The sequence below is a fragment of the Neopelma chrysocephalum genome, unplaced genomic scaffold, assembly GCF_003984885.1.
Source record: "Neopelma chrysocephalum unplaced genomic scaffold, ASM398488v2 Primary Assembly neopelma1_102, whole genome shotgun sequence".
Lineage (NCBI taxonomy): Eukaryota > Metazoa > Chordata > Aves > Passeriformes > Pipridae > Neopelma > Neopelma chrysocephalum.
The window spans coordinates 1,176,627-1,200,321 of NW_020897765.1; the positions used below are offsets into that span (position 1 = coordinate 1,176,627).

The following is a 23,695-nucleotide window of genomic DNA, read 5'->3' on the forward strand; positions in this document are numbered from 1 at the left end:
TGACAGAACTAACTGCTCACTTCTAAAAATCCTTTGAGCATGACAAAGAGACTCAAAATTCATTAGTTTAAGTCACTGACATTATTTTTCTCCCACACACTGCCCAGTTGAAATTCTGAACACTGTCAATACCCACAGGCCCTACTTCATGGAAGCCGCTGGAGCTCTGAGGTGTGTTTTACCTTCAGCTAAAAAATCACTCTCATGGAGATTAAAGCAAGAAGAAATAGAATATAACTCAGGCACAGTTTTTATTAGCACATATGTCAGCAAAGCTGCTGGAACGACAGTTAAACACAAGGGATGTTCATGTCTCCACGTACCCTGGAGTCCCTCTTGCATTTATGCTTCTGTTACAATGGATTCACCTGAAACATGAAGGTTGTGCCCTGTTTTGTGCAACACAGAGGGCTAAAAAATGCCCTGCTACTCTAGGACAGCAGGTATGAAGATGAGTGTGAACGAGGAAACACCACCACATAACTGTTCTGAAAGGGCATGTCAGACAATGCTGTAGCTCCCACTTCCAGTCCTGGGCTGTCCTACAGCTACAAGGTAAACTGCAATGTTAAGCTTTTGTCATGCTGGCATAACTTAGTTTCAGAAATACCTCTGGAATTTCTGATCGTTCTTCACCCTACGGGCAACAGACCACAGACTTAAACACAGGCCACAGCAGAAAACATTTACATGTAGGCCCTAGTAACGTAAAACTTTTTTACAAATTGCTCCACAACATTCCTGTCAACAAAGAAGTATGTTTTATAGAAGGGGAAATTAAACACCCAAGAGGCAAAAGGGCGTGTTCAAAGAAAGGTTTACAAGCACAGATCAAACCCAGATCTGATGATGATCCTGTGAACACACCACATGATTGCCCTTTCTTTCCCTACATAGAGAGCTCTTTCAAAACACAGTACTTTCTGGTGCCCCTTTACCAAGGGTCAGTAACAGGACTTGCAAAATGTTTTGTCATTTCTCCCAGGGATGATTTACATAAAATGCAACACAGTGCAATGAAGGATGCACTGTTAACCTGATTTGGGCAGGGCTGAGCCCACCAGTGCTGGGTTGAGGGGTGCCCAGTGCAGCAGCCCTGTGCCTTTATCCCAGCCAGCACAGCTCTGAGCGCTGCCCATGCTGTGGTTGCAGCTCAGGCAGATGCACCAGATTCAGGGAAGGTGTTCAGCTCAGATACTGCCACTGGGCTGCAAAACCCACTTGGGAAGTGAGGACATGCCCACACAGTGTAATGGTGAACCTTGCCTGAACTCACAGGGTCTAGAGCCGGCTTTAGAGCACGGAGCTGCATAACCAAAATGGGTTGGCACAGTATCCATACCAATAAGACCATAACTCCTTAGTTACAACTGGTAAAGGTTTGCTCCTTATGGCAAAAGCTAATGTTATGCAGGTAGCAGGACACCGCCCAGCTCACTTCTCTCAGCACCTCCATCACATACATGGTGCTGACCCAACGCTGACTAAGCACCATGTCGTCATGGTTGTATTGCTAACAATGATCTTGGTGCAGGGCAGCTTAGATGCTTACAAGAGCTTTAATCACAACTTGCTTTTGTTTAAAGAACAAGAGTTATCCTTAGAAATCTGTTATTTAAGAGAGGAAAAACATGAAGCACACAACAGAAAGAAAAGTTAAATACCTGATAAATCAAGAATAAGTAAACAAATAAGATTGTATCCTCTTCTGTGACCTTTAAAAATATCAGTTACTTCACTTACATAATGAATTTTAAATTGAAAAATACTGGTAGTCACATAATCCTTTCAGAATTATCTTAAAATGAAGAAGAGAAAACTGAGGCAGATGAGTTAAATAACTCCTCAGTGTTACAAAATAAAATACAGTTAAAGCTTAAATTTGAGTTCGTGAGTTTCTTTTCTGTGAAGCTACAGGACACCCTTTGTGTAAGCAAGATGTCTTGCAAATTTCTGCACTGAAATATCTTACTGACATTTGGCAACACCTTAATCCATGGGCTCCCATCTGAAGAGAAGTATTAACTGATGATAATATCTGTATTTGGCTGATGTTGGATGCTTGGGCACTGGAGCATTGAAACCTTCCCACAGAACCAGAAACTACCTCTACTCTCTTCCAACACAGTCACTCAATGTTTCCTTTGGAAATTTTGTGTCCAATTTGAAAAATTCCAGTAATGAGTAAAGCTGGTTGGACTATAGCAGCCAAAACCTGGATGCATTGGGAGCTCTAGAATTTCTTTAAGTTCAAGGTGCAAAGCAGGGTATAACTAAAACAGGGGTAAAATGTTGTCATTAGATTAGTTTCACTCTTTACCTAACCATCAGCTAACCATATCTTTTTGAGATGATGGGCAAGCTTTGTCTTTTCATACTGGTTTAGCTTGATCTTCCACTGTAAGTCCATTGAATCACTGTTTCTGCCTGAACATTCCCTCACACTGAAGTCAGCAGCAATGCTAGCAAGTAAAAGTTGAGAAAAAGCACCCTTGTTTCTCTCTCATATTTATGTCAAATCATTAGTTGAGACTCGCATCAGTTTTAAAAACTAAGGATAACCTTTAAAATCGCAACAATAGCTATTTTTTTGGGACACTTCAGGACAATCCAAAGGGGATCACAATAAAAACTGCCAGGCCTTTCCTCAAAAGTCCAGTTTACAAATTTTTTTTTTTAACTAAAATTCCAAGATACTTCCAATTTTTCTTTGATTTTTATATGGCAAAATTGTCGTATATAAGACTATAAGGGTGGCATAGGCCCATATTGTACTCTGCTTCCCATCCCCCTTCCTCTTCAGTCATAAGATAAATAGAGCAAACACATATCACCAAATTCTGCAAAAGTTATGCAGATACAAGTTTATTACAGTAACAACTCTTGCAGTGTGGAAGAAATTCCTCAATATGCAGTTCTTACTTTCCATACCCTTAAGACTTGACTCTCCTATTTCACCACACACAGTTTCAGCTAGTCTGAGGTCACTGCCATGATCCTTGTGGTATTTCTAGCCTGAAGCTCTCATACTAGCTTCCACTAGTACTCCCTCCTGATAATCTGTCCTCCACATTAAGAAAATGTCTATAAATATGGTTACCTTTCTCCAAGTACTAAGAGAATCAAAAAGTAGATCTTTTAATAAAATAAAATCAATTACTTGTTTTATTTATTTTTCTTCCAGAATAGTCTGAAGAGATTTGCTCAAGGTGTTAAGTTGTTTGATAACAATTTAAAAAAAAAACAGGAACTGATTAGTTTACTCCAGTATTACTCCCTTCTGCAGTTTCACTCTTCTTTGCTATTTACAGTGACTTACAATAATTTGTTACCTACTGAAAAAGACAGATGGCAAATTCAGTAGTCACATAAAATATCTACCAAAGTGTTATGAGAAATAAGGATTTTTAACTGTAACTCAAATACTAGCACTTTTCTACAAATGGATACATTTAGCTAGCTAAGAATAAGTAAAAACCAAAATGAAAATGAACATTTTTCACCTAAAGAAAAACTGCTATTTTCCCCATCTGATTCCTGATAAAACCTATGAAATAGTCTATGGCCAAAAGGCAACTTTGTCCTATACCTATGTCAGCAAATCCATCAAATGTAGACAGTTACTTCTACCATCTAGAGAGTCTGAGGGAACATTTCAGTTTAATCTAGTTCCCCAGATGGAAATCAGTATTCTGGCAGGATGACTTTTTGGACAATAATCACATCCTATTCCACAGAATAGCCCAACTGACCATCAAGATGACTTTTTCATACCCCTAATTGACAAAATAATACCAGCAAACTTGGAAGAACACAAAAACCCTACAATACTAAATGAAAAAAATATATAAAAAAAGACAACTGAACAACTCAGTGAGATGAAATAGAAATTTCATATGTACAAGAGCTGTTTTTCAGAGGGTCCATAGGCTCTGCTGTGCTGCGTTTACTCCGGTTCACGTTCACCAATTTAGCACAGTAAAATCAAAGAACTACACATGCACAAGTACAGGACATGCCCACACAGGCTCTGCTTTTGTCCACCAGAAGCTGAGCCCAACCTCTGAAGGGGGCAGTAAGCCATGGCTGGCTCCCAGCCAAAGGTGCCAAGCTTACTAGTACAATTTCCAAGGATGTGTCTGCCAAAGACTGTGCAGATATGTTAAGCATGTAAGGACACTGTAAGAGAGCATTTTACATGTGGCATTTTTGTTAGTAACTTTTAAAGGGGTAAAAGAAAAAAAAAACACATGAAAACAATTAAATTTCTTGGAATACATGTTCTTTTGAATAAACACGAAGAAAGAGAGATCCTATCAAATTGTATTTCCTTTCTATATGAATCAGCTGTATCAAACGCATTATTTGAGTGATGAGTATTTTTATAAATCCTGATTTTTAACACTAAAACAGGTAGAGGTGATGAGTTCAAGGGCAGAATGTAACCATTTCAATACTCCATAGCCATGAAGCATTAAAGTCATATAGGCCACGCATGCCTTTGTAGTTTTGCTCAATTTACCAAATTTTCTGTATTTTTAGTAGGAATTCTCTTCAATACTTCTAAAGTTATTTCATTTCTAAAAAGTTCACTCCCATCACTAGCAAATTTAGGGGTTGAGCCATCAGCATGTAAGAGCACATCTGGTTACAGCACCACACCACAAATTCACCTCTGTGGGCTCTAACAAGCAGCTTGACTTTGTGTGAAGTCATCACGGGCTACATTAGACAGGATCTTGGACCTGTGACCTTAGTTTGTGTAGTTGAGGAGAAGAATGCCAAGAGGCCATCTGCTAGAGTTACTCCAGTTTGTTATTATCTTTTTTGTATCGGAGAACCAAAACTGGACACAGTGTAACCTCATAAATATTGAGAAGAGGGTTGAATAACCACTTCACTTGAGCTGCTGGCTACATTTTTCCTGTAGCCAGCTATGCAGTTTTCACTGCTGCAAGGACACACTGCTAACACATTTGTTGCCAGACCCCAAGTCATTTCTGCAAAGGTGCTACCAAACCAGCCTGTCCTTGCCTGTGTTGTTGCACAGGGTTATTCTGTCCCTGCTGAAAGACTGCATTTGCCTCTGTGGAGCTTCATGAAATTCCTGCTAGCCCATTCCTCTAGCTCACTGGGTCCCAGTGAGTATGACCATACAGCACACTTAATGCTCTCCCAAACTCAGCGTCAGACTTGACTCTCCTGATGTTTCATTCCATCCCAGCAACCAGGTTGTCGATGTTAACAAGTATTGGCCCCAGAATGCAGCCCTGAGGCAGACAATTGAAACCCAGCTGCCAGTAAGACTTTAAAGCATTAAACCTTACACACACTGAAGGCACCCCCTACCTCCCCCAAGTGGCTACAAGGAGGCTGAGACAGTGAAAGGCCTTATTAAAGTCAAGATAAACAACATCCACTGCTCTGCCCTCATACCCACAGATGGTCTATTCAGCACAGAAGGTAATTGGGCAAAGTAGGGTACCAAGTGCCTGTCTCTTATGAAGCATTTGAGTAGTTAAAAAATTATTCAGAAGGGCTCCTAACTCAAGAGTTGCTCAGACCATTGCCTCTATTGTCCCAAGAGAGTACCCTAATCAGCAGGCTATCAACAAGCCTCTGATGCAGTGATTATCCTCTTATCCTATTTGAATTGGGCTACTCTATAGCCAGAAAGGCAGAAGACAGAGAGAGAATGAGAACAAAACCAAGAGACAGTCTTATACCACAGAGATGACACTATTTCCCTTTGGGAACAGAAATCCAAACTTGGGCTCAGTACAGTAACTATGCATTAAAATCATGATCTAAATATATAAACGGCATTGGGAGCAATGATTAAATTGAAGAGCTGTCCTTATTCAGGGACTTGCTGTCAGCCCTGGTAGCAAATCCTATGTACACTGACTGCACTGAGGGACAGGCTATGTTTTTCTGTTTAGCCAAACACTTCTTACAATGCATTTTTTTCTTTGCATGCCCATCTGCAAATGGAAGGATCTGGTGTTTGTGTGACTTACCGTATTAGAGGTAGACTTATAAATTTTACCTAAAATGAAAATTAGATCAGATTTGTCCAAGTGATAGCTCCTGTGCTAGATACAACTCAAGGAACGGCTCCATCTGGCCTTCTACCTTTCCTCTGAAGGGTAGTTTGGACTGTACAAGCTATTCTACCTGCCAATGCCCTCTTCCAGCAGTCACTAAATGCTGAAAGCTCAAATTGCTGCTGCTAAATCAGAATAAGAAGTAATGGTAGAGCTGGATAAAGATATTGCACCTTCTGTGAGGGCATGATTTGGGGCGAAGAGGAAAGTCACTGCTACCTCCACACAGTTTTATTCAATTTCTCAGATTGTACATCAATTACCTCTCCTATTATCTTCACCACTTTTCATTCTGCTTTATTAGTGTTGCAAGGTCCTGCAACAGGAGTATTCCGTCACTACGTGCATTACCCAACACAGTGAGGCACCATTTTAGTCAAGATCCTTTAGTACTACTGCAGTTCAAATAAAGATTGCATGCAAAAAACATTTAACAGATATAGCAGTGACAGACAGACTTGCAATACCTAATGATTTTATTTAGCACACTGCACAACTTCTATTCCAGTATCACTACAATGAACCCATTAGATCCATGCTGATACAGCCTGTTGCAATGGAGTAAAATTTGACTCCAATGTGATGCACCATCTAAAATATACTGCATATCAGCTTTTTGGTGGCAGACAGAATGTGCTTCTGTTGAGACAGTACGTAATAAACAAGATCTTGCTTCTTGGAAGTATTTTTTTCAGGTACACACAAGACATTTTATTATAAGAGGAAGAATCTGTTAAGTAAACAATAATTGCATGCACAAGTGCTAACCTGGGAAGGCCCATATTTTAGTCTTCCATATAGCTGCCTTTCACAAATCATGTAGGGGCAAAAAATTAAACAAAAAACTCTGATACGTTGGTATCATTGTTTACCTTCTTTTGCTCTTTTGATACAAAATATTTCAGGCAAGAGATGTATGTTTTTTTCTTTCCAAGTCCAAAATCTATAGCTATATTTGAAAAAATTTGAAAGAAGATAAAATCTAGAAAAGCTGGAAGGAAAATTTGTGCTACACTAGAATACTGTAATTTCTTAGGGTCTGTGTTTCAATTCATTAACTGGAACTAGTTGTTTCATGCTGTTTTTTCTATAGACCTGTCAGTCCCTGTTAAGTTATCTGACCATGACAGCAAACATTTACATGACGTTTTTGCATGTTGACTGTTTTGCATACACTGTAAAAGACAAGATAGGGAAAAATTCTTTAAGATGACTAAATACATTAAAGCTATACTCAGCCTTAACTTGAAATGCAGTTCCCAGGGAGTTCCTCTCCCATGAACTAAACTGAAGCTCTTGCTGACTTCATTAGGCTTAAATCATGCCCCAAGGAATTGGAGAGGGCAGGGGCACTGCTAGCAAATCACAGGCTTCTCATATAAGGTCTACGGCCATTCACACATTTTCTGTCAGATTTAACATGCCTATTTTAATTTCTAGCTCATAAATAATAATTTATAACAATTAATAACAATTAATTAGCTTTAATATAATATATGTCTACCTTTAGCATTTACATGTCTCTGTGTGTCACAGTATATTGCATAAGAATCATGTCTACCACCAGCCAACAAGAAATGATCCCTCTCCCTGCAAAGGTTTCACTATGTGTGAAATTGTCACTACAGCCATGACTTTGTTTTTTAACAGGCTTTGATAAAACACCTGCAAGAAATACTACAAAAGATCCAGGTGTTACTCTTACAATCAGTAATGGCATTTCCATAGAAGGTGGCAGCAAAGTAATTAATCAGACACTAATATCTGTGCCTGCCAAAACTGGGGTTTAAGGGCTAATAAATAATAATCTGACTACTTCATGATTGCTTAAGACCCTCTCCACACCAATCCTTAAGTATTTGTATAATTTTACTCCTGTAAGTAATCCCTCCAAAGGCAAATAAAATGCAAATGTTGGCAGGCTCAGACATTTCTATAGAGGCCTTTCCATGCCACCTAACTTCAGGCACAGGTTTCCCAGCATGGAGCCTCCTCATCCTCTGCTCCTTATTCATCTGGACTAGAGTGGCCAGGCACTCTGGCTGGGGTACCCAGAGAAGATGATTGCAACTCTTGAGCCATAAAGCTTCATCCTCCTCAGCCACTTCTCAAACACAAATCCTCATGTATTTATGGAAATCCCTCCCCGTACAATATTTTTCCTTAATCCAACCCTGCATGAACAGCTCGATCCTGTAGGAGCACACTCTGTTGCAATGGGAGGTTGTGATCACACCCTGCCCTTCAGGGCTGTGACCCACTGCATCAACTGCCCTGGCCACTCCGTCAGAGGATGCCAGTGCCTGCCCATTCTTTGGACAGATGTGCCACATGAGAGACGACAAGTGAACATATTTGTCAGCCTTCATTTCGTTGTGGAAGTACCAGAGAAGGGATGGCAAGGAGCTGCAGCACAGGCTGGCTGCTGGCACAAACTCACTGGATGCTTGTCAGGTTCTGCTTCCTCCAGGCAAATTACAAGTGAAGTTTGCTGAAAGCTTTTGAGCACTTTCCAGGTTTCAGCTTATTCTCGCTCTGACAGTTTTGCTAGATAATTTTTTTCCCACAGTTATCACACTGGAAAAACTCCCAGCTTTCAAATAGATATTTTAAAATACACTTAATTTTCTCTTGCACAGTGAATTAATTTATTTAGTATCTTGCTTTGTCTCCAGGCTGCAGAATGATGAGACAAGTGCTGATTTCTGATGGACCTCTTAGCCAAGAAAGACCTTAATTTCAAAAGCTGTGGCTGAAATTTTAAATGGGCTCACAATTGGAATGGGCTCTACTGTTTTCTGGGTCAACTCCACATGAATACCATGTCCTATTAGATTAGTCCTGACTGACAAACCCATGATGGTGGGTGCAGTAGCCAAAATGCACTACTGCTATTCCTTCTCAGGCTCCACGTTGATTCAGACCATCAACTGAAAACAAAGTGACTCATGTGCACCTAGTAAAATAGGAACCCACAGAGCAATTAGAATTTCAAAAAGAAAATATTTTTTTTAAAACGGTATTGAGATATTATACACTGTAAAGTTAATAAAAATTCACAAAAGTTGGTTACTTTCTGCACTGAAATTGTTGGCTGAGAATCAAAGCAGAATTTGTATTTAAATTATATTAAATAAAAAATATTAGATATGGAAAGGGAGGTGATTATACATAGCTTATTTAAAATCACGTGAACAGAAATATTTTCATGACACTTTTAAAATTGAAGTTATAAAGAGTTTACTGTTTTTTCAAAATAAACATACTCCTTGTACAGCTGGAAGTAAAACCAATCCTAACGGGACTACAGAGTGCTAAGTGTCTCAAAAGCAAAATTTCAGAATATTGCCCATGTTGTTGTCAGAACACACCAGCAGAAAACACTGAAAAGGACATTATTATACAGGAAATGCATTGAATAATAATAATATAAAACTGAACTGTTTTGGAATAAATTTTAGACCATTTTTTAAAACAAACTATTTGTTATTAATTAGTTCCTGGAACAACTGGAAAAAGACATTGTGGGGTGATGACAACATATTACCTCCTATTTGGCTAGTATGATGATCCCTTAAGCCATATACATATCTGTGACCTCTCCTGCAATACATGGAGAAAAGGCTTATTTTGTTCATTTCAAATCTAAAACCTCTCGGCTGAAATGCTTCATATTACATTGCTTCCCTGTTGTTCTTGTTTTTTTTTTTCTTTCTCCTGCATTTTGCCTGTTCATGATGGGATAAGCCAGGGCCATGTCTTCAGTACATGAAAGACAGGTGCCTTGCAGGGTCTGAAATCCTGGCCATTAAATAAAATAGTGCATCTTCATGTGAGTGTCCTCCATTGGGACCTGGACAACACATTTCAGTACATGCAACAGACACTAAAAATAGAGTTTAAGAGTGAACAACTTACAGTGAATTTATAGTCTCCTCTCATCTCAGGAGAGACATTACAGAACAGTAAAAAGTGCAAAGAAGGGTAACAATGATAATCAAATGGTTTCTGGATGAGGAACAAGTGGTTACAGCAGCACTTCTCAGCCCTGAGAAGAGATGACCTGAGGGAAATAACAGGCCTAGGAAATCAGATATGGCCTGGGGGAAGCAGATAGCCATCTGATGTTTGCTGTCACTTCTAATACAAGGACAAGGGGGCATAACTTTGAGCTGATAAACAAATACAAAACAAAGCAAGAGGAAAGCAATGGTTGGGCAGTAAACCAACAGAAATTTGCTGCCAAAGTCACAGATGCACTCTTGCAGATGTGAAAAATTTACATGGAATCAAAGGCAGACTGAATGAATACCTGGAGGAGACATGTCTTGATGGTTATTACACAGGTGGAAACCATAACCAGGAAATCCCAAAACTGAAGATACCTTCAGGCCGAGAGCACTGGGGAGAAGGGTCATACATACATATATATGGTGTGGCTCACGGAGGACAGGCAGGTGATTTAGGACAGCAAGCTCAGCTTCACCAAGGGCAAGTCCTGTCTGACCAACCTAGTGGCCTTCTACAAAGTGGTGACTACATCAGTGGACAAGGGAAGGGCTACAGACATCATTTATCTGGACTTCTGTAGAGCCTGTGACACAATCCCCCACAACATTCTCCTCTCTAAATTGGGGAGAGATGGACTTGATGAGTGGACTGTTGGATGGATAAGAGTGGTTGGACAGTCACATGCAGAGGGTAGTGGTCAATGCCTCAGAGTCCTAATGGACATCAGTGACATCCCTCAGGGGTCAGTACTGGGACCAGTGCTATATTCACTAATGACAGATGCAGAGATTGAGTGCACCAGCAAATCTACAGATAACACCAAGCAGCTGACACGCCTGAAGGATGGGATGCCATCCAGAGGGATCTGGACAAGCTCAAGAAGTGGGCCCATGAGAATCTCATGAGGTTTAGCAAGACCAAGTGCAAGGTGCCCTGGATCAGGGCAACTCCCCATCAATACAGGCTGGGGGATGAGGAGATCGAGAGCAGCCCTGCGGAGAAAGACTTGTGGGTGCTGGTGGATGAGAGACTGGACATGAGCCAGCAATGTCTGCTCACAGCCCAGAAAGCCAATTGTATCCTGGGCTGCATCAAAAGAAGTGTGGCCAGCTGGTTGAGGGAGGTGATTCTGCCCCTCTACTCCACTCTGGTGAGACCTCACCTGGAGTGCTGGAGTCATCAACACAAGAAAGATATGGACCTGTCAGATTGAGTCCAGAGGCCACCAAGATGATTAGAGGGATGGAGCACCTCTCATATGAGGAAATGCTGAGAGAATTGGGTTTGTTCAGCCTGGAAGAGAGAAGGTTTCAGGGTGACCTAATTGTGGCCTTCCAGTACCTGAAGGGAGCCTACAAGAAAGATGGAGAGGGACTTTTTGCAAGAGCATGTAGTGACAGGAAATAGGGGAGTGGATTGAAACTAAAAGTGAGTATGTTTAGATTAGATATTAGGAGGAAGTTCTTTACTGTGAAGGTGGTGAGGCACTGGAACAGACAGCCCAGAGAAGCTGTGGATACCCCATCCCTAGAAGTGTTTAGGGCTCTGAGCAACCTGGTTTAATAAAAGGTGTCCCTGCCCATGGCAGGGGGATTGGAAATAGATGATCTTTAAGGTCCCTTCCAACTCAAACAATTCCGATTCTATGATTCCATGATTCTATGACACGCCTACTCTGTTCTTACTCCCACTGAGACTAGCACCTATGGTCCCTCTTGGAGACAAAATACAGGATCAGGTGGACTCTTGGTCTAATCAGTAAGGCCTTCCTATGTTTCTTTACCAGGTTTATTCACAGTGATGAGCACTTCAGTTTTTTCCAGAAACAGGACTGCTACATTCTCTTCATGTATACACACCAATTATGAGAAAGTTATTTCTAGCTCAGCTTTTGGGGGAGAAAACACTGCACAAAGCACTGGTGCATGGCAGGCTACCCCCTTTGATGCCAACCAAAAACTTCCCAAAAGCTGTTTATCAATTCTCAGCTCATATCTGAAACAAAAGTTCAGAGCTGAGACACCTTATGGGAGCTGGGGTAATCACTGAACACCAGCTAAAATCTACACAGTGGGGATGGACTACGAGTTGCACAGGGATGCAAAGGCTCAATCTACTTAACATGACACTGAAGCAAATTCAAGTTTTCCAGAAAATCTCCAGGTGAAGCAAGCCATGCTGAGAATGCCCTAGTCAGCAGTGACTAATAGGCAGAGATGAATCCTCTACACGTATAGTAAACATACACGTGCTACACACTTGCTCTTAAAAACACCTCTAAACTAAAAAGTCTTGTCCAGGTTGAAGTCTTCCAAATTTCTCCCCAAAAAGCCTGGCATACTGGTGGCCCAGCAGGCTTTGGAAGGGCAGCAGTGCCAGTTCACGAACTGACATGGACAGGGATCAGCACCTTGTTCCCAGCCCCACTGCTCTGTGGTTGCCAGCTCTGGAGGCCGCAGGAACCCCTTCCAGCCCTGTTGTCCTCCCATTTGTTGTTTGTCAGATATCATAATACTCTTGACTGAAACTGTCTTAGATTATTGAGGAACAAGTAAACTACTGTGACAAGCTTACAAGCATGGTATGATTTACAGTCCAGTGTTCAATTTATGTCACTCTCTATATTGGGAGATGAGCCTACAAGAAAGCAGCATTTCAGTTTATTACCTATGAGCAAAACCTGCCTTCCTCAGCAATCCATACATGAGTTACGTGCTTTCCCACAACACTTTAACTGCCCTCTGGTGTCTTCCCTCAAAAGAACAGCCTTTACTCCTACCATCTGTCAGCTGAACACAGTCTCCAGGACAAAATCCACCATCATAAAAGGAGCTCTGGTTCACAGCTGGGCTTAATCCAACCCTGAGATATGGGAAGAACGTGGGAAGCAGAGCTGTCCACCTGTGCTGACACATCACCCATGTCACCGTGCAGACAGAAGGGCACTGCCCCAAAGTAAATGGCATCTCCATCAGCATATTCATTCAAATCCTCTGCCTGGGGAGCTACCACCACGCAAATACCAAATGTTTTCACTAAGCTGGATTATTAAGGCAATGATATCTCTAGGTTTCTTGCAACTAAGTCTGGCTTTGAAGAAAGGATAAAATGAAAAAGCCTGTGTCTCCTCTCTGAAAATGAGGGTGCAATCTTGTACTAAGTTTACTGCCTCATACTGTGCAGGCTTGGCAAAAAGTATTTGCAATATCGGGTTTTAACCATAAGTCAGCACTTTGTGTCAGGGTCTGCATCTCTGTCTGTGAATATCTACTATGCTCTCAGCACACTTTCAGATCTTATGAAAATAATTTCACTATTTCCCCATGCTACTTGGTACCCCATACTCAGTTAATTTCCAAAGAACAACCTGACATGAAAAATAGTGTGCTACCAAAGTTCTTTATTTTTTTAACTATTTAAAATCTGTTTTAAATTCACAAATGGAAAACACAGGCTAAGAGCAGAGCAAAGCAGGACTGAAGCAGGCTCTTACCCAGTGATCTTTCCTTTGTCTGGTTTGCTGACCGCACAACTGGAAGACTTGCCCGCGTGCGGCTGCCCCTCGAAAAGGGGGTTGGAGAATCACCCTCAGACATGGCCTCTAAGGAATCCGCAGATGCTTCAGAGAGGTGTTCTGTCTGGTCACCCAAATTGGGCTGTGGGCTCTGGGACAGCTTTGGGCTTCTTGTCTGCAAAACAGAGTATTTCATTATTAGTCTACTGAAACCAGAATATGGCAGGAAAAAGAAAATCAAACAGAAGAAGGAAGGAGTCCAAACTTCTTCAAATACTGGTAATGCTGAAGGTCACTTCTGTGTAGATTATTTAGGAAAGCAGTGTCCTTGGATATTCTGCTGCAGTTTTTATGGTTGTATATTCACATTGCAAATTTTGTTGCTAAAAAGGCCTTGAGGATAAGAAGTGTGCTGAGGAGATGTATGGTAAGGCCATTCTCCTTGTCCATACACACACACACACACACTCTCTAATGCTGATAAGTTTACTAAGAAAAATCCTCTGAAAAGCAATACTGTGATGTAGTTGTAAAGCTATCGATTTCAGTATCTTCCCCTGTGCCATCTATGAAAGGTCCAGGTCATGCAGCAAAGTCAAAACAGCCATTCAACATTTCTAGCTGAAATCACAAACAATTACTTTATTTTTTTGTTGCACCAGCATAAATCAGAAATGTCATCGTTACCTGACCAAATTAACTCTGATTTTTACTGGGAAATCATACTAGTAAATTGCTAAACACAGTTGCTGGGAAAAAAACAACTCTTCCAGGAGGGGAGAAATCTGTTTTCATTCATGCACTCCTACCAGCTCTTCACTGTAAGATCTGCCTAATAAAAACACACTCAGGAGGAAATAAAACATCCTGAACTTTTTGTGACTTATAAGTGACACTGTAAGTACTTTCTAGAAAGAGGGGTTGCTTTAAGGAACATACTCAATACTGTTTAGTGAAACTCCCACAACCCCATGTACTGCTACTTTGGAGAATAATTTCCTAGTGTCTCAATCAAACTATATCACAACAAACAGAAACAGACATTGTACAAGCAGAAATTCAAAGTAAAGCAAACTTACTCAGTTCCAAAACCAGTAGGTAAATATGAACTTTATAAAAGTCTATAATCAGCAGCAGGCACAAGATGTCATTAAACTTACATGCTTTTCTCTCCCCTATAATTTAAATTCAGATGCTATTACATTTAAAATCCCCTGTATCAAAATTAACTTCAACTCTAGGTTTGAAGATGCTGTCAAGATCCAGAAAAGATTGTGCTTCTTTCTGGAAAGCCAAGATGACTTATCTTGCTGGCATCTGGTTCTTTCGGTGGTTTTTCAAGTGAAATGAAGCGAGCTTATTTCAGCAATAGTATGCATAATATTCCTTTCAAGGTCACATAATATTCCTTATGTGACCTTGAATGTATGAAGAACTTCAACTTTTATTACATTTTCATTAGCTGGCTACAGAGGCCTGCTGTTGCCAAGTTGTGCAGTTGCTCACAAACTACAATGATTAGAAATACCTCAGAAGAAAGTAAATCCTCCAGAACTTTTCACTTTTAAAATGCTAATATTAGAATAGTATGTATTATCCAATGTCCTGCAATGAAATTGTTCAAGAGCATTGAATTTTATGCAGGACTTAAAGCTAACAACTTTTGTTCTAACGTAAGCTTTGAAGTGCCTTTGACATGGTCAGCACTAGTCTATAGGCTGTAAATACAGGAACTTGTGGTGTAAAAGTTACAGAGGCGACAAGTGACCTGCAAACATAGAAAAGGAATTTGATAAGTACTTCTTCATTCAACTTTCCAAAGTGGTTTAGGAAGCATCACTGCTGAAGTATTTTGTTTACACAGGCATATTACGGAAGTACTACCAAGCCAAGGCATTACAGCTCCATAGTTCCTTGTACTGATTAAAAACTTATATCCATTAATAGGGAGCTAGAAGACACACAATTCTCACTTTCTAGAAAACCATAACTAAAAGTAAAACAAGATTTAAAAAAAAAAGGAGCAATAAAATCACCTGCAAAAGGTCCTTTATTTCAGAGTTTATTAGGAAGGGGATTGCTTTTGTTTCTTTAAGAAAATATATTCTGCTTACATGAATCAAGCTTATTTTGCTTTGCTTTGCTTATTTTTTTTAAATTTGAATGCCCAGATGTCACTTGAGACATGCAGTTGCATGTACATCGTTCATTGACACATATGAACAGGTGCATACGTGAGCAGTAAGGGGACACCTCATTACCAGAATGAACATACACAGCTTTAGCTGTGCAGTTGCTCAGCATGTCCTGTCAATACACAAACGGAGCCAACCTCAGCAATGTTTTGTTTCTGTAGAGCATCTCAGATCTCCACGGATGACAATGACATCATTACTGTGATTAAATGTATTGGGTCTAGCTGTGACAGAGTTAATTTTCTCCACAGCAGCCTTTACAGTGCTGTACTTGGTAGCTAGAAAGTTGTTGATAAGACAACAATATTTTGGCTACTGCTCAGCAGGGCTTGAACAGCATCAAGGATCTCTCCAACACTTCCCTACTCACCCAGTAGGCTGGGGGCGGGCAAGATCTTGGGAAGGGACAGACCCAGGAGAGCTGACCCAAGTTGACCAAAGGGATATTCCATACCATATGATGATTGCTCAGCTATAAAAGCTAAGAAAAAGGAGAAGGAGAGGGAGCATTTGTTATTACATTTGTCCTAAGGAGCAACTGCTACGTGTACGGAAGCCTGAAATCCTACTTTCTGGGAAGTGGCTGAACATCACCTGCTCACGAAAAATAGAGAATAAATCCTTTGTTTTCTTTTGCTTCCACACGCAGCCTTTGCTTTCGCTTTATTAAATTGCCTTTATCTTGACCCATGAGGGTTTTTTCCATCTTATTTTCTCCCCTGCTCTCCTGCTGAGGAGGGGGGATAGAGTGGCTTGGTGGGCACCTGGCATCCAGCCACCACACTAAAAATGACCCCTCTGGCAGCCCTCATTCCTCACTGCAGCCTTCTGAAGCAAGGCAGAGGTAAATCATGGATCCTGCTCAGACATGAAGCCCCCCCTCCTCTTAATCCACCAGTTCAAATCCATAGTAGTTCCACTCTAGTAAGTGGAGTAATACAAACACAAACACAAACCCACAGTAGTTCCACTCTAGTAAGTGGAGTATTACAAACGTAAACCCAATGCAAGCTATAAATGAGATCCATCAAATATACACATACTGTCTATGAAAGGCTTCAAGCCATTTGTCATGCTCAACTCCTGTAAACATTGCATTTCAGGAGTAATTCTGAATTTTAAACAGTTTCTAAAAAAAATCTCAAACTCAGCAACAACAGTAGCTATTCAAGTAACTGAGAGGTATGAGTACATACTTGATAGGAAAGCACTTTTATTATTGGCAACGAGCACTAGGCTTGATGTTACTTCAAAATCAAGTGGATTCCTAGATATGACATCTTCGGAAAACCAACCTATGCAGTGGGGAAGGAACTAGCAACATTTACAAAGACATAACCTACAAGAACTTATAAAGATGGTTGAAGAAAGCAGTGCATAAACCCTCAGTATTATCCAACCCTTGCAATAAATATTCAGCATGTTGATACTAATATTAAATAAGATAAATAAGAAAAACAGCAAATAAATACTTAATAAGTAATGGCATATATATTTTTCCATAGAATGTTCACTAATGTATTTTAAAAATATTAAAAAGCTTAAAATAATACTAGAGGAATTGTCCTTTTAAGTACTTTTCAGGAACTAGCACACAATATAGACATTCACAAAATATATATTCACCCCCATAGTCCATGTTTCAGGACCCAACGCAACTCAACTAGAGTCATAGTGTAGACTGCTACTGTGAGAGTCAGAATGGTGCTGTAGCAAAAAAAAACACATAATATCTAACAGAGAAAACTCAAGACACGCCAACTAGAGGAGTAGCACTATCCAAAATTTAAACATGTAAACAGATACTCCACACAGGCAGACAAACCCAAAGAAACACCCGCACTTTCCAAGCCACCTTTGGGATAAATGCCAGAAAGCAGAAGAAGGTTCAGAACTGGGCAGTAGGTCTCTCTCCTTCCCCTCTGCCAAGACCAGTTAGGTTACATTTCCTCAGTCAGCCATGGTCTTCCTCCCCTCAGCTATGTGTTAGGAGACAACCCCAGGAATGTTTCTTGGTGCAATAGGAATCATTTTTCAGCCAGCTGAGTAATGCTGACCCTCCTTAAGGACTTCTCTGATAAAAGATGTTGCCTGTGCTGGTTCTGGGTCAGAAGCTCATCAGAAAGGAAAGGCCAAAATAAGGATGAACGATTCTGGTGAAAACTTACATATAATTACACAGTGCTCTGAGATGACTCTTTAGGATACACTATTTTATTTACAAGGATATAGGTCCTTGTAACCTTTTCAGGGTATATATTTAAGTATAGCACGTGGAGGTAGCAATTACAGAAGATACAGTATCTTTCAACTTCTCTTGGGATTTGATGAAGCATTAAACCTGTGGTTAATCATGCCTCATGACTGATATCTCTCTGTTACAGCTTGTCCAAAGAATGCACTTTTATAATAAATCTGCTTTAGTTCTTTCACTGACTCAGAAAAAAAAAAAGAAAGAAAAAAGTGCAAAGCTCTTTAAATGCAGTAAGATTGCAAATAATTAGGAATGAAATATGAAGGTACCTGAATAAGGAAAAGTGAAATACTGGAGAAATACCAATAATGAGCAGCCATAGAGCACCAGAGATGTTTATCAAGTTCTGTGCATGCTTCTGCCTCTGGTCCTCTGCTCACATTCGTCCACACAAATTCTCTCACCCTTTTGTTCTACCTGGTTTTATGTTTCTGCTCTTCACAGAGTTCTTCTATGCTTATTTCCAGTTATTTTCCACACTAATCTATATAACTGAAGCCTTTTTTACTTCTTTTCCTTTTTAAAAATCTCTCCTGCAAATTTGCTTCACACATTTTCACAGACAAAACAGAACTAAGAAAAAAAAACATAACCTGAAGAAAGATTTAATTTCATCTCTTGATTAATTCACACTTTTTATTTCCTGTCTCCAGGAACATCCTTAGCCTTTATCTTGACAGAAACTTCTCTGTTCAGGAAAAGAATCTTATCGTACACATCTTGGACGTGCTAGCACTCCTGGCAGTGTACAAATGGCAAACAAAGACATAAAAAAATAATACAGAGCTAGTAAAATAACTCTTTCCAATTGTGTGCTATAAAGAACACAGCATAGGCAAAAAAATTGTCACACTTAAGAGCCTTCTTGACATTTCACATAGAGAAGAAAAATTAGTAGAAAAATAGAAGCCTATTTTTCTGGAACTTCAAGTAAACTATTTGTCCTGTGACTTGTGCCAAAGATGAATAAAGGATATGTGACAGACTGCAAATATGCATATAAACAGGCAGTGTTTCAAGTATGATGAGATTAGTAATTCTAAAATATTGTCACAATATGAGTTCTTACAACTGCAACAATAATGTTTCTTCATCACATTTCTGTCAGATTCAAATTATCACTGTCTGAAGGATGGATCTGCTTTTTCCACAGATAGTGTTTAGGGTCCCATATTAACACAGAGTTTTACTTGTCTGGACGTGCTAGTAGTGACACATTACTCTTGAACAGAAAGTGAATACTACTCACATTATCTTGTTTTTAAGCATTTTCCATACTTTTTCCATAGCACTTTCTCAGAAAAGTTAAATGCTTATAAATGTCTATATAAACTAAAGTTCACATTACATCTCTGCAAGGGGTGTATTTGGATACTTTCTCTCACTGGGGGCAACTGGGGGTGGGGAGATGATTCAGCAGCTGAATGCAACATAAAACCATCTCTCATGACAAGCTCACTTTTCTCTGTGTGCTATTTCACCATTATAAGGAGCAAAAATCTATGGCATCTTTCTTTCAGATACCATCGGTTGGAAATGGTACCATGCCAGGAGCAGGCGCTCCTGCATCTGTCCCCTCCTGAGTTGAAGAGAGCGGGAGGGCAAATGCCCATTTGACAGTGTGCAGATTCTGTAGGTGGTAGGTGTTAGTTATACTCTTCCCTGATGCCTGCTCATGGACTACCAGATGTCTCTGGCTTTCATTTCTCTATTTCAAACTCAAACATTTCACTGTTTTCTGCTGAATCAATGTCAACGAGTTACAAAGCCAGTTCCTGCTCACATGCATGCTCAGTTTGGTGGCAATATTGATTTCTATGGTATGAATGGTCAGAATTCTTTCCTCTTTGGTAAGGAGAGAGAGAGAGAGACAATGCTTGAGTCATGGTTGCCCACCACCCCTAGCACTGGACCAAGGTACCCCACTTGCCTGCAGCCTCCCTGGCTTTGAGACATGTTCTGCATTGGATGCTGCCCGAGCTCCCCCTTGCCTGCGGCACTGCCAGCCTCCTCCTGCTGCCAGCGGTCCTGAGGAAAGCCTGAGCTCGCCATACTCACCACAGGAGTAATGCCAGCAGAGCACGAATCACAGAGCCCTCCCACGGCCACCTGCCGTGCGGTCATTAAGCAAAGCAATGAATTCAGTGTACTGCGAACCTGAGGTACAGCTCCAGTGCAGATCTTTTCATGCTCTGAGGAAGGCAGGAAATAGACCCAGAAGAACTCTCCCAAGTAAGGTAAAAGAAAGCATTCCCATGCCCTCCCATCTTGAACGAGAAGAGGGGAAGATAACTCAGTCAACAGCACTAGTAATGCTCAGTCACAGCCACGTCACTGTGTCAGGCTCAGGATGCTCTGCCGAGCGGCCACTTTACTCAATTTTATGAATTTATTTGAAGGAAAAACTCCTCTCTGCTCATGACAGGATCTTTATCACCACTCTGTTTATTCACTGATGCTGACCCCAGTTTCTTTCACCTAGCGGGACAAAAACCCCATGTCTAATGATGTGTCAGAGTATATCTGCCATATTTTTAGGTCGAAATGATATTCAAATCATCCTAAAAATCTGCACGTTTTCCCACGAGCCTTGCTAGCTCCTGTTGGTGGCCAGCTGCATGCTCCCTGCTGTGGCAAGCCGCCAAACCCCATTTCTTTTAATCCCAAGTGCTGTGAATCACCGAGCAGGATATCCACAGGCTGCTGCCCCGGGCAGGACCACGTTGCTCTTTACCGGTTGATCCCCAGAGCAAGCAGAAAAAGTTTTTCATGGAACTCTGTTAGAAATGACTGACATGAAGCAATATTTTCAATGTTTGTTTGTGTTTTTTTTTTAACTGTAAGCACCTAGATAAATTGAAACCTGTTTTACAGGAAAGCTGTGTGTTTACAGTAAAGATATTCATTAGGAGCAATAAAAGCTGTAGGTGCTCAGCACTTATGCTGCCAGATCTCTTATTCAGATGTTTAATTGCAGGAACTTGCATTTGAAAATGTTGCCCTAAGGAACTCAATAGCCCGTCTAGGAGCAGCTTAATTGGTCCAGACAAGTCCAGACTGAAATATGCAACATGCTGTGGCAATTCTTTGGAATACGTGTAATATCAGAAAAACCCAAGCCATCCACATTAAAGTGTACAAATATTTCTCAATATGTTTCTGTCCAAATCTAAGGTTTTATCTTTCTACAAATGCCAGTCTGAGATTTTAGGGTAGAAATTGAATTAAAACAAGAGAGAAAACTATTAGTCACCTACTTGTAAAAAGCAAAAGTTCACACCAAATGAAAGAAATCTTCAATTTTAAAATAAAATAATTTATCTCTCTGCTTTATACTAATGCTTTATGACACGAAGGATTTATTTATACGTGATAGCCAAATTTAAAAAGTCACTGATCATCTCACTATTTTTCCCTGCAAAGGCTTCTATGGTTCCATCAATTTTGCTCAGAGCAAAAGTTGTTCTTTTACAGTCTTATTCTTGCATCACAGCTTCAGTTTATTATTACTTTGTTTAAATAAGTTATCCATAAATTCCAGCCTGGACATCAACATTTGTCTTAATTAAAATCTTATGGCGGTTTCAGTTGGAAGCTATTTGTCTTTTCCCTCCTGAAAAACTCTACTGTGAAGTATTCATAAGCCAGCATGACCCTTTGTTCCATCCAGGAGATGGCTGCGTTTCATCAGCAGCGGGTGAGGTAACTCCTACCTACACAATCCCCCAAATCGCCATGAGAACTGTGAAGATTAAAAGGGATGATTTAAACAAAAACTGTCATTATGCTGATTAAAGGGGAAAGATCTTTACATGCTTAAAACCACATGCAAAAGCTAAAGGGAAAGAAAAAAAAAATAAAGAATATATACCAGATGCCTAAATGTACCTAGGGGATAGTGAGTTTTGATTCAAGAAAATTATCATCTACCCATCCCTGTTCTCCCACACATGTCCCTAAGGAAAACAGGAGGAGAGTCTGTTTTTGTGGTGTCTGTTTTCCAAAGCAAAGGAACACAATGCACCGGTCCTGGAAAAACCTGTTTTTCTGTGTTTCTACAAGCTAAGAAAGAGCTCTGAATTAACACGCTGTTTTAAAAATAACCGAAAAAAGAGCCATCGCCATGACGGCTGGAGAGCGGGAGCGAGGTCTGCGGGACGGGGTGTGAACTGTCCGTGGGGGCTGCCAACCCCCAGCAAGAACAACCGCCCGGGGAAAGCAGAGCTGCCTCCGGCGGCAGCACACCCACGCCGGTGACTTATTTTTAGCCTCAATTCATGGAATTAAACCTGTGATGAAGCACTTACTCGAGCCTGTTGCTCTCGCACCTGGGAATAGTTAGGGGGCTGCAGCAAGAGAGATGCTGTAGAAGCTTCTACTCCTCTCTTCCAACTTGTCACCTTGCCCTTTTGCTTCTTTTTCCCTCCTTCGAGGCCATTTCCTTGGCAAGGGAGGGAGAGACCTTACTGCTCGCCATACCTCTGCTTGTCCCACCCTTTCCTGTGGTGGGCATGTTTATTGGCCTACTTAATTCCCGAAAGTGGAAACAAAACAAGTTGGGAAGTTACAAATCAGGTGCAAATCAGGCGCTCTACATGCTCCGCCTCACTCCTTGGTTGCAGCAGGTGTTACCTTGGTGCTTTTATAAATGTGCTGTTGACTGCAGCAGAAACCACGCAGAGGCACCTTTTACCTATGTATCTACAAGGCATCTGCACATTCACTGCCTGGGTGGGGCAAAAAGGTAACTGTAGTAGATGTCCATCCTATATGGTGTTACAAGCCATATAGAAATGAAAGAGAAGCTCAACAGGGTGAAAGGTGATATAGAGGTGACTTCACAGGTGCCCAGTGTACAAGTAAGATAATTCTTCAAGTTGTAGAACTAGGCTTTTTTTGCATGTTCAATACAAAAATATTTACTGCTGTGCCCACAGAACTGTCCTTAACTTAGCAGCAAGACTATTACCACCTAAGCCAGTTCCAAGTATGTATAAACACATAAATAAAACAAGAATTGGAACAGCTGTTAGGGATCACTTATTTATCTAGGATCTCCCACTGACTTTTGGTGGATTTCAGAGCATCTAAGACAAAAGCGTGGAATTCATGTCTATCATGCCATTAAAGCAAAAGTCAGAATTAAAAAATTGTCAAAGGACGCACATGCATCACACTCCCATATGCAATTAATCTATATGAATGATACTTCACTGCTGTCAAATACAGAGAGACAAAGCATGCAGATTCAGATTTATTTGAGAACTCTAATTGTGAAGCAAGACACACAGTTAAAGGGTAACAAATGCAATTCACAGCAGAGTGCAGAAAAAAGAAAGTACAGTACTAACTCTCTGAGAGGATTCAATTTTCATCAAGTACCTTTGAATGTCAAGTTCTGAATGAAGGGAGACCAACATGCACTGCAAAACCTGTGGATCAGAGAGAGAAAAGAAGGGGAGGGGGAGAGATAATTGTTAACAGGAAAAGAAAATGGAGAACAATAGAAATTAAAAAAGAATAACCCGTACATATAAAAGTATACTAAGAGAAGAGAAGAAGAGAGAAGAGAAGAGAAGAGAAGAGAAGAGAAGAGAAGAGAAGAGAAGAGAAG

General features: G+C 40.5%; 1 protein-coding gene across 21 annotated transcripts in view; it reads right to left on the reverse strand.

Moving 5' to 3' along the window:
* The window catches only part of KIAA1217 (KIAA1217 ortholog), a 355,773-nt gene that overhangs the window by 80,323 nt on the left and 251,755 nt on the right, over positions 1 to 23,695 (reverse strand). For 11 of the 21 annotated variants that reach the window (XR_003536226.1, XM_027695587.1, XM_027695599.1 and 8 more), the window contains 2 exons: positions 23,433 to 23,513; positions 13,612 to 13,807 (listed from right to left, as the gene is read on the reverse strand). Coding sequence is in view for 20 of the 21 variants with exons in the window: in XM_027695587.1 (XP_027551388.1) it covers positions 13,612 to 13,807; positions 23,433 to 23,513 (277 nt within the window). In the remaining variant the exon portion in view is untranslated. Of the gene's footprint in view, positions 1 to 13,611; positions 13,808 to 23,432; positions 23,514 to 23,695 lie in introns of those variants that run through there. The other 10 variants (XM_027695600.1, XM_027695601.1, XM_027695588.1 and 7 more) reach the window with 2 other exon arrangements.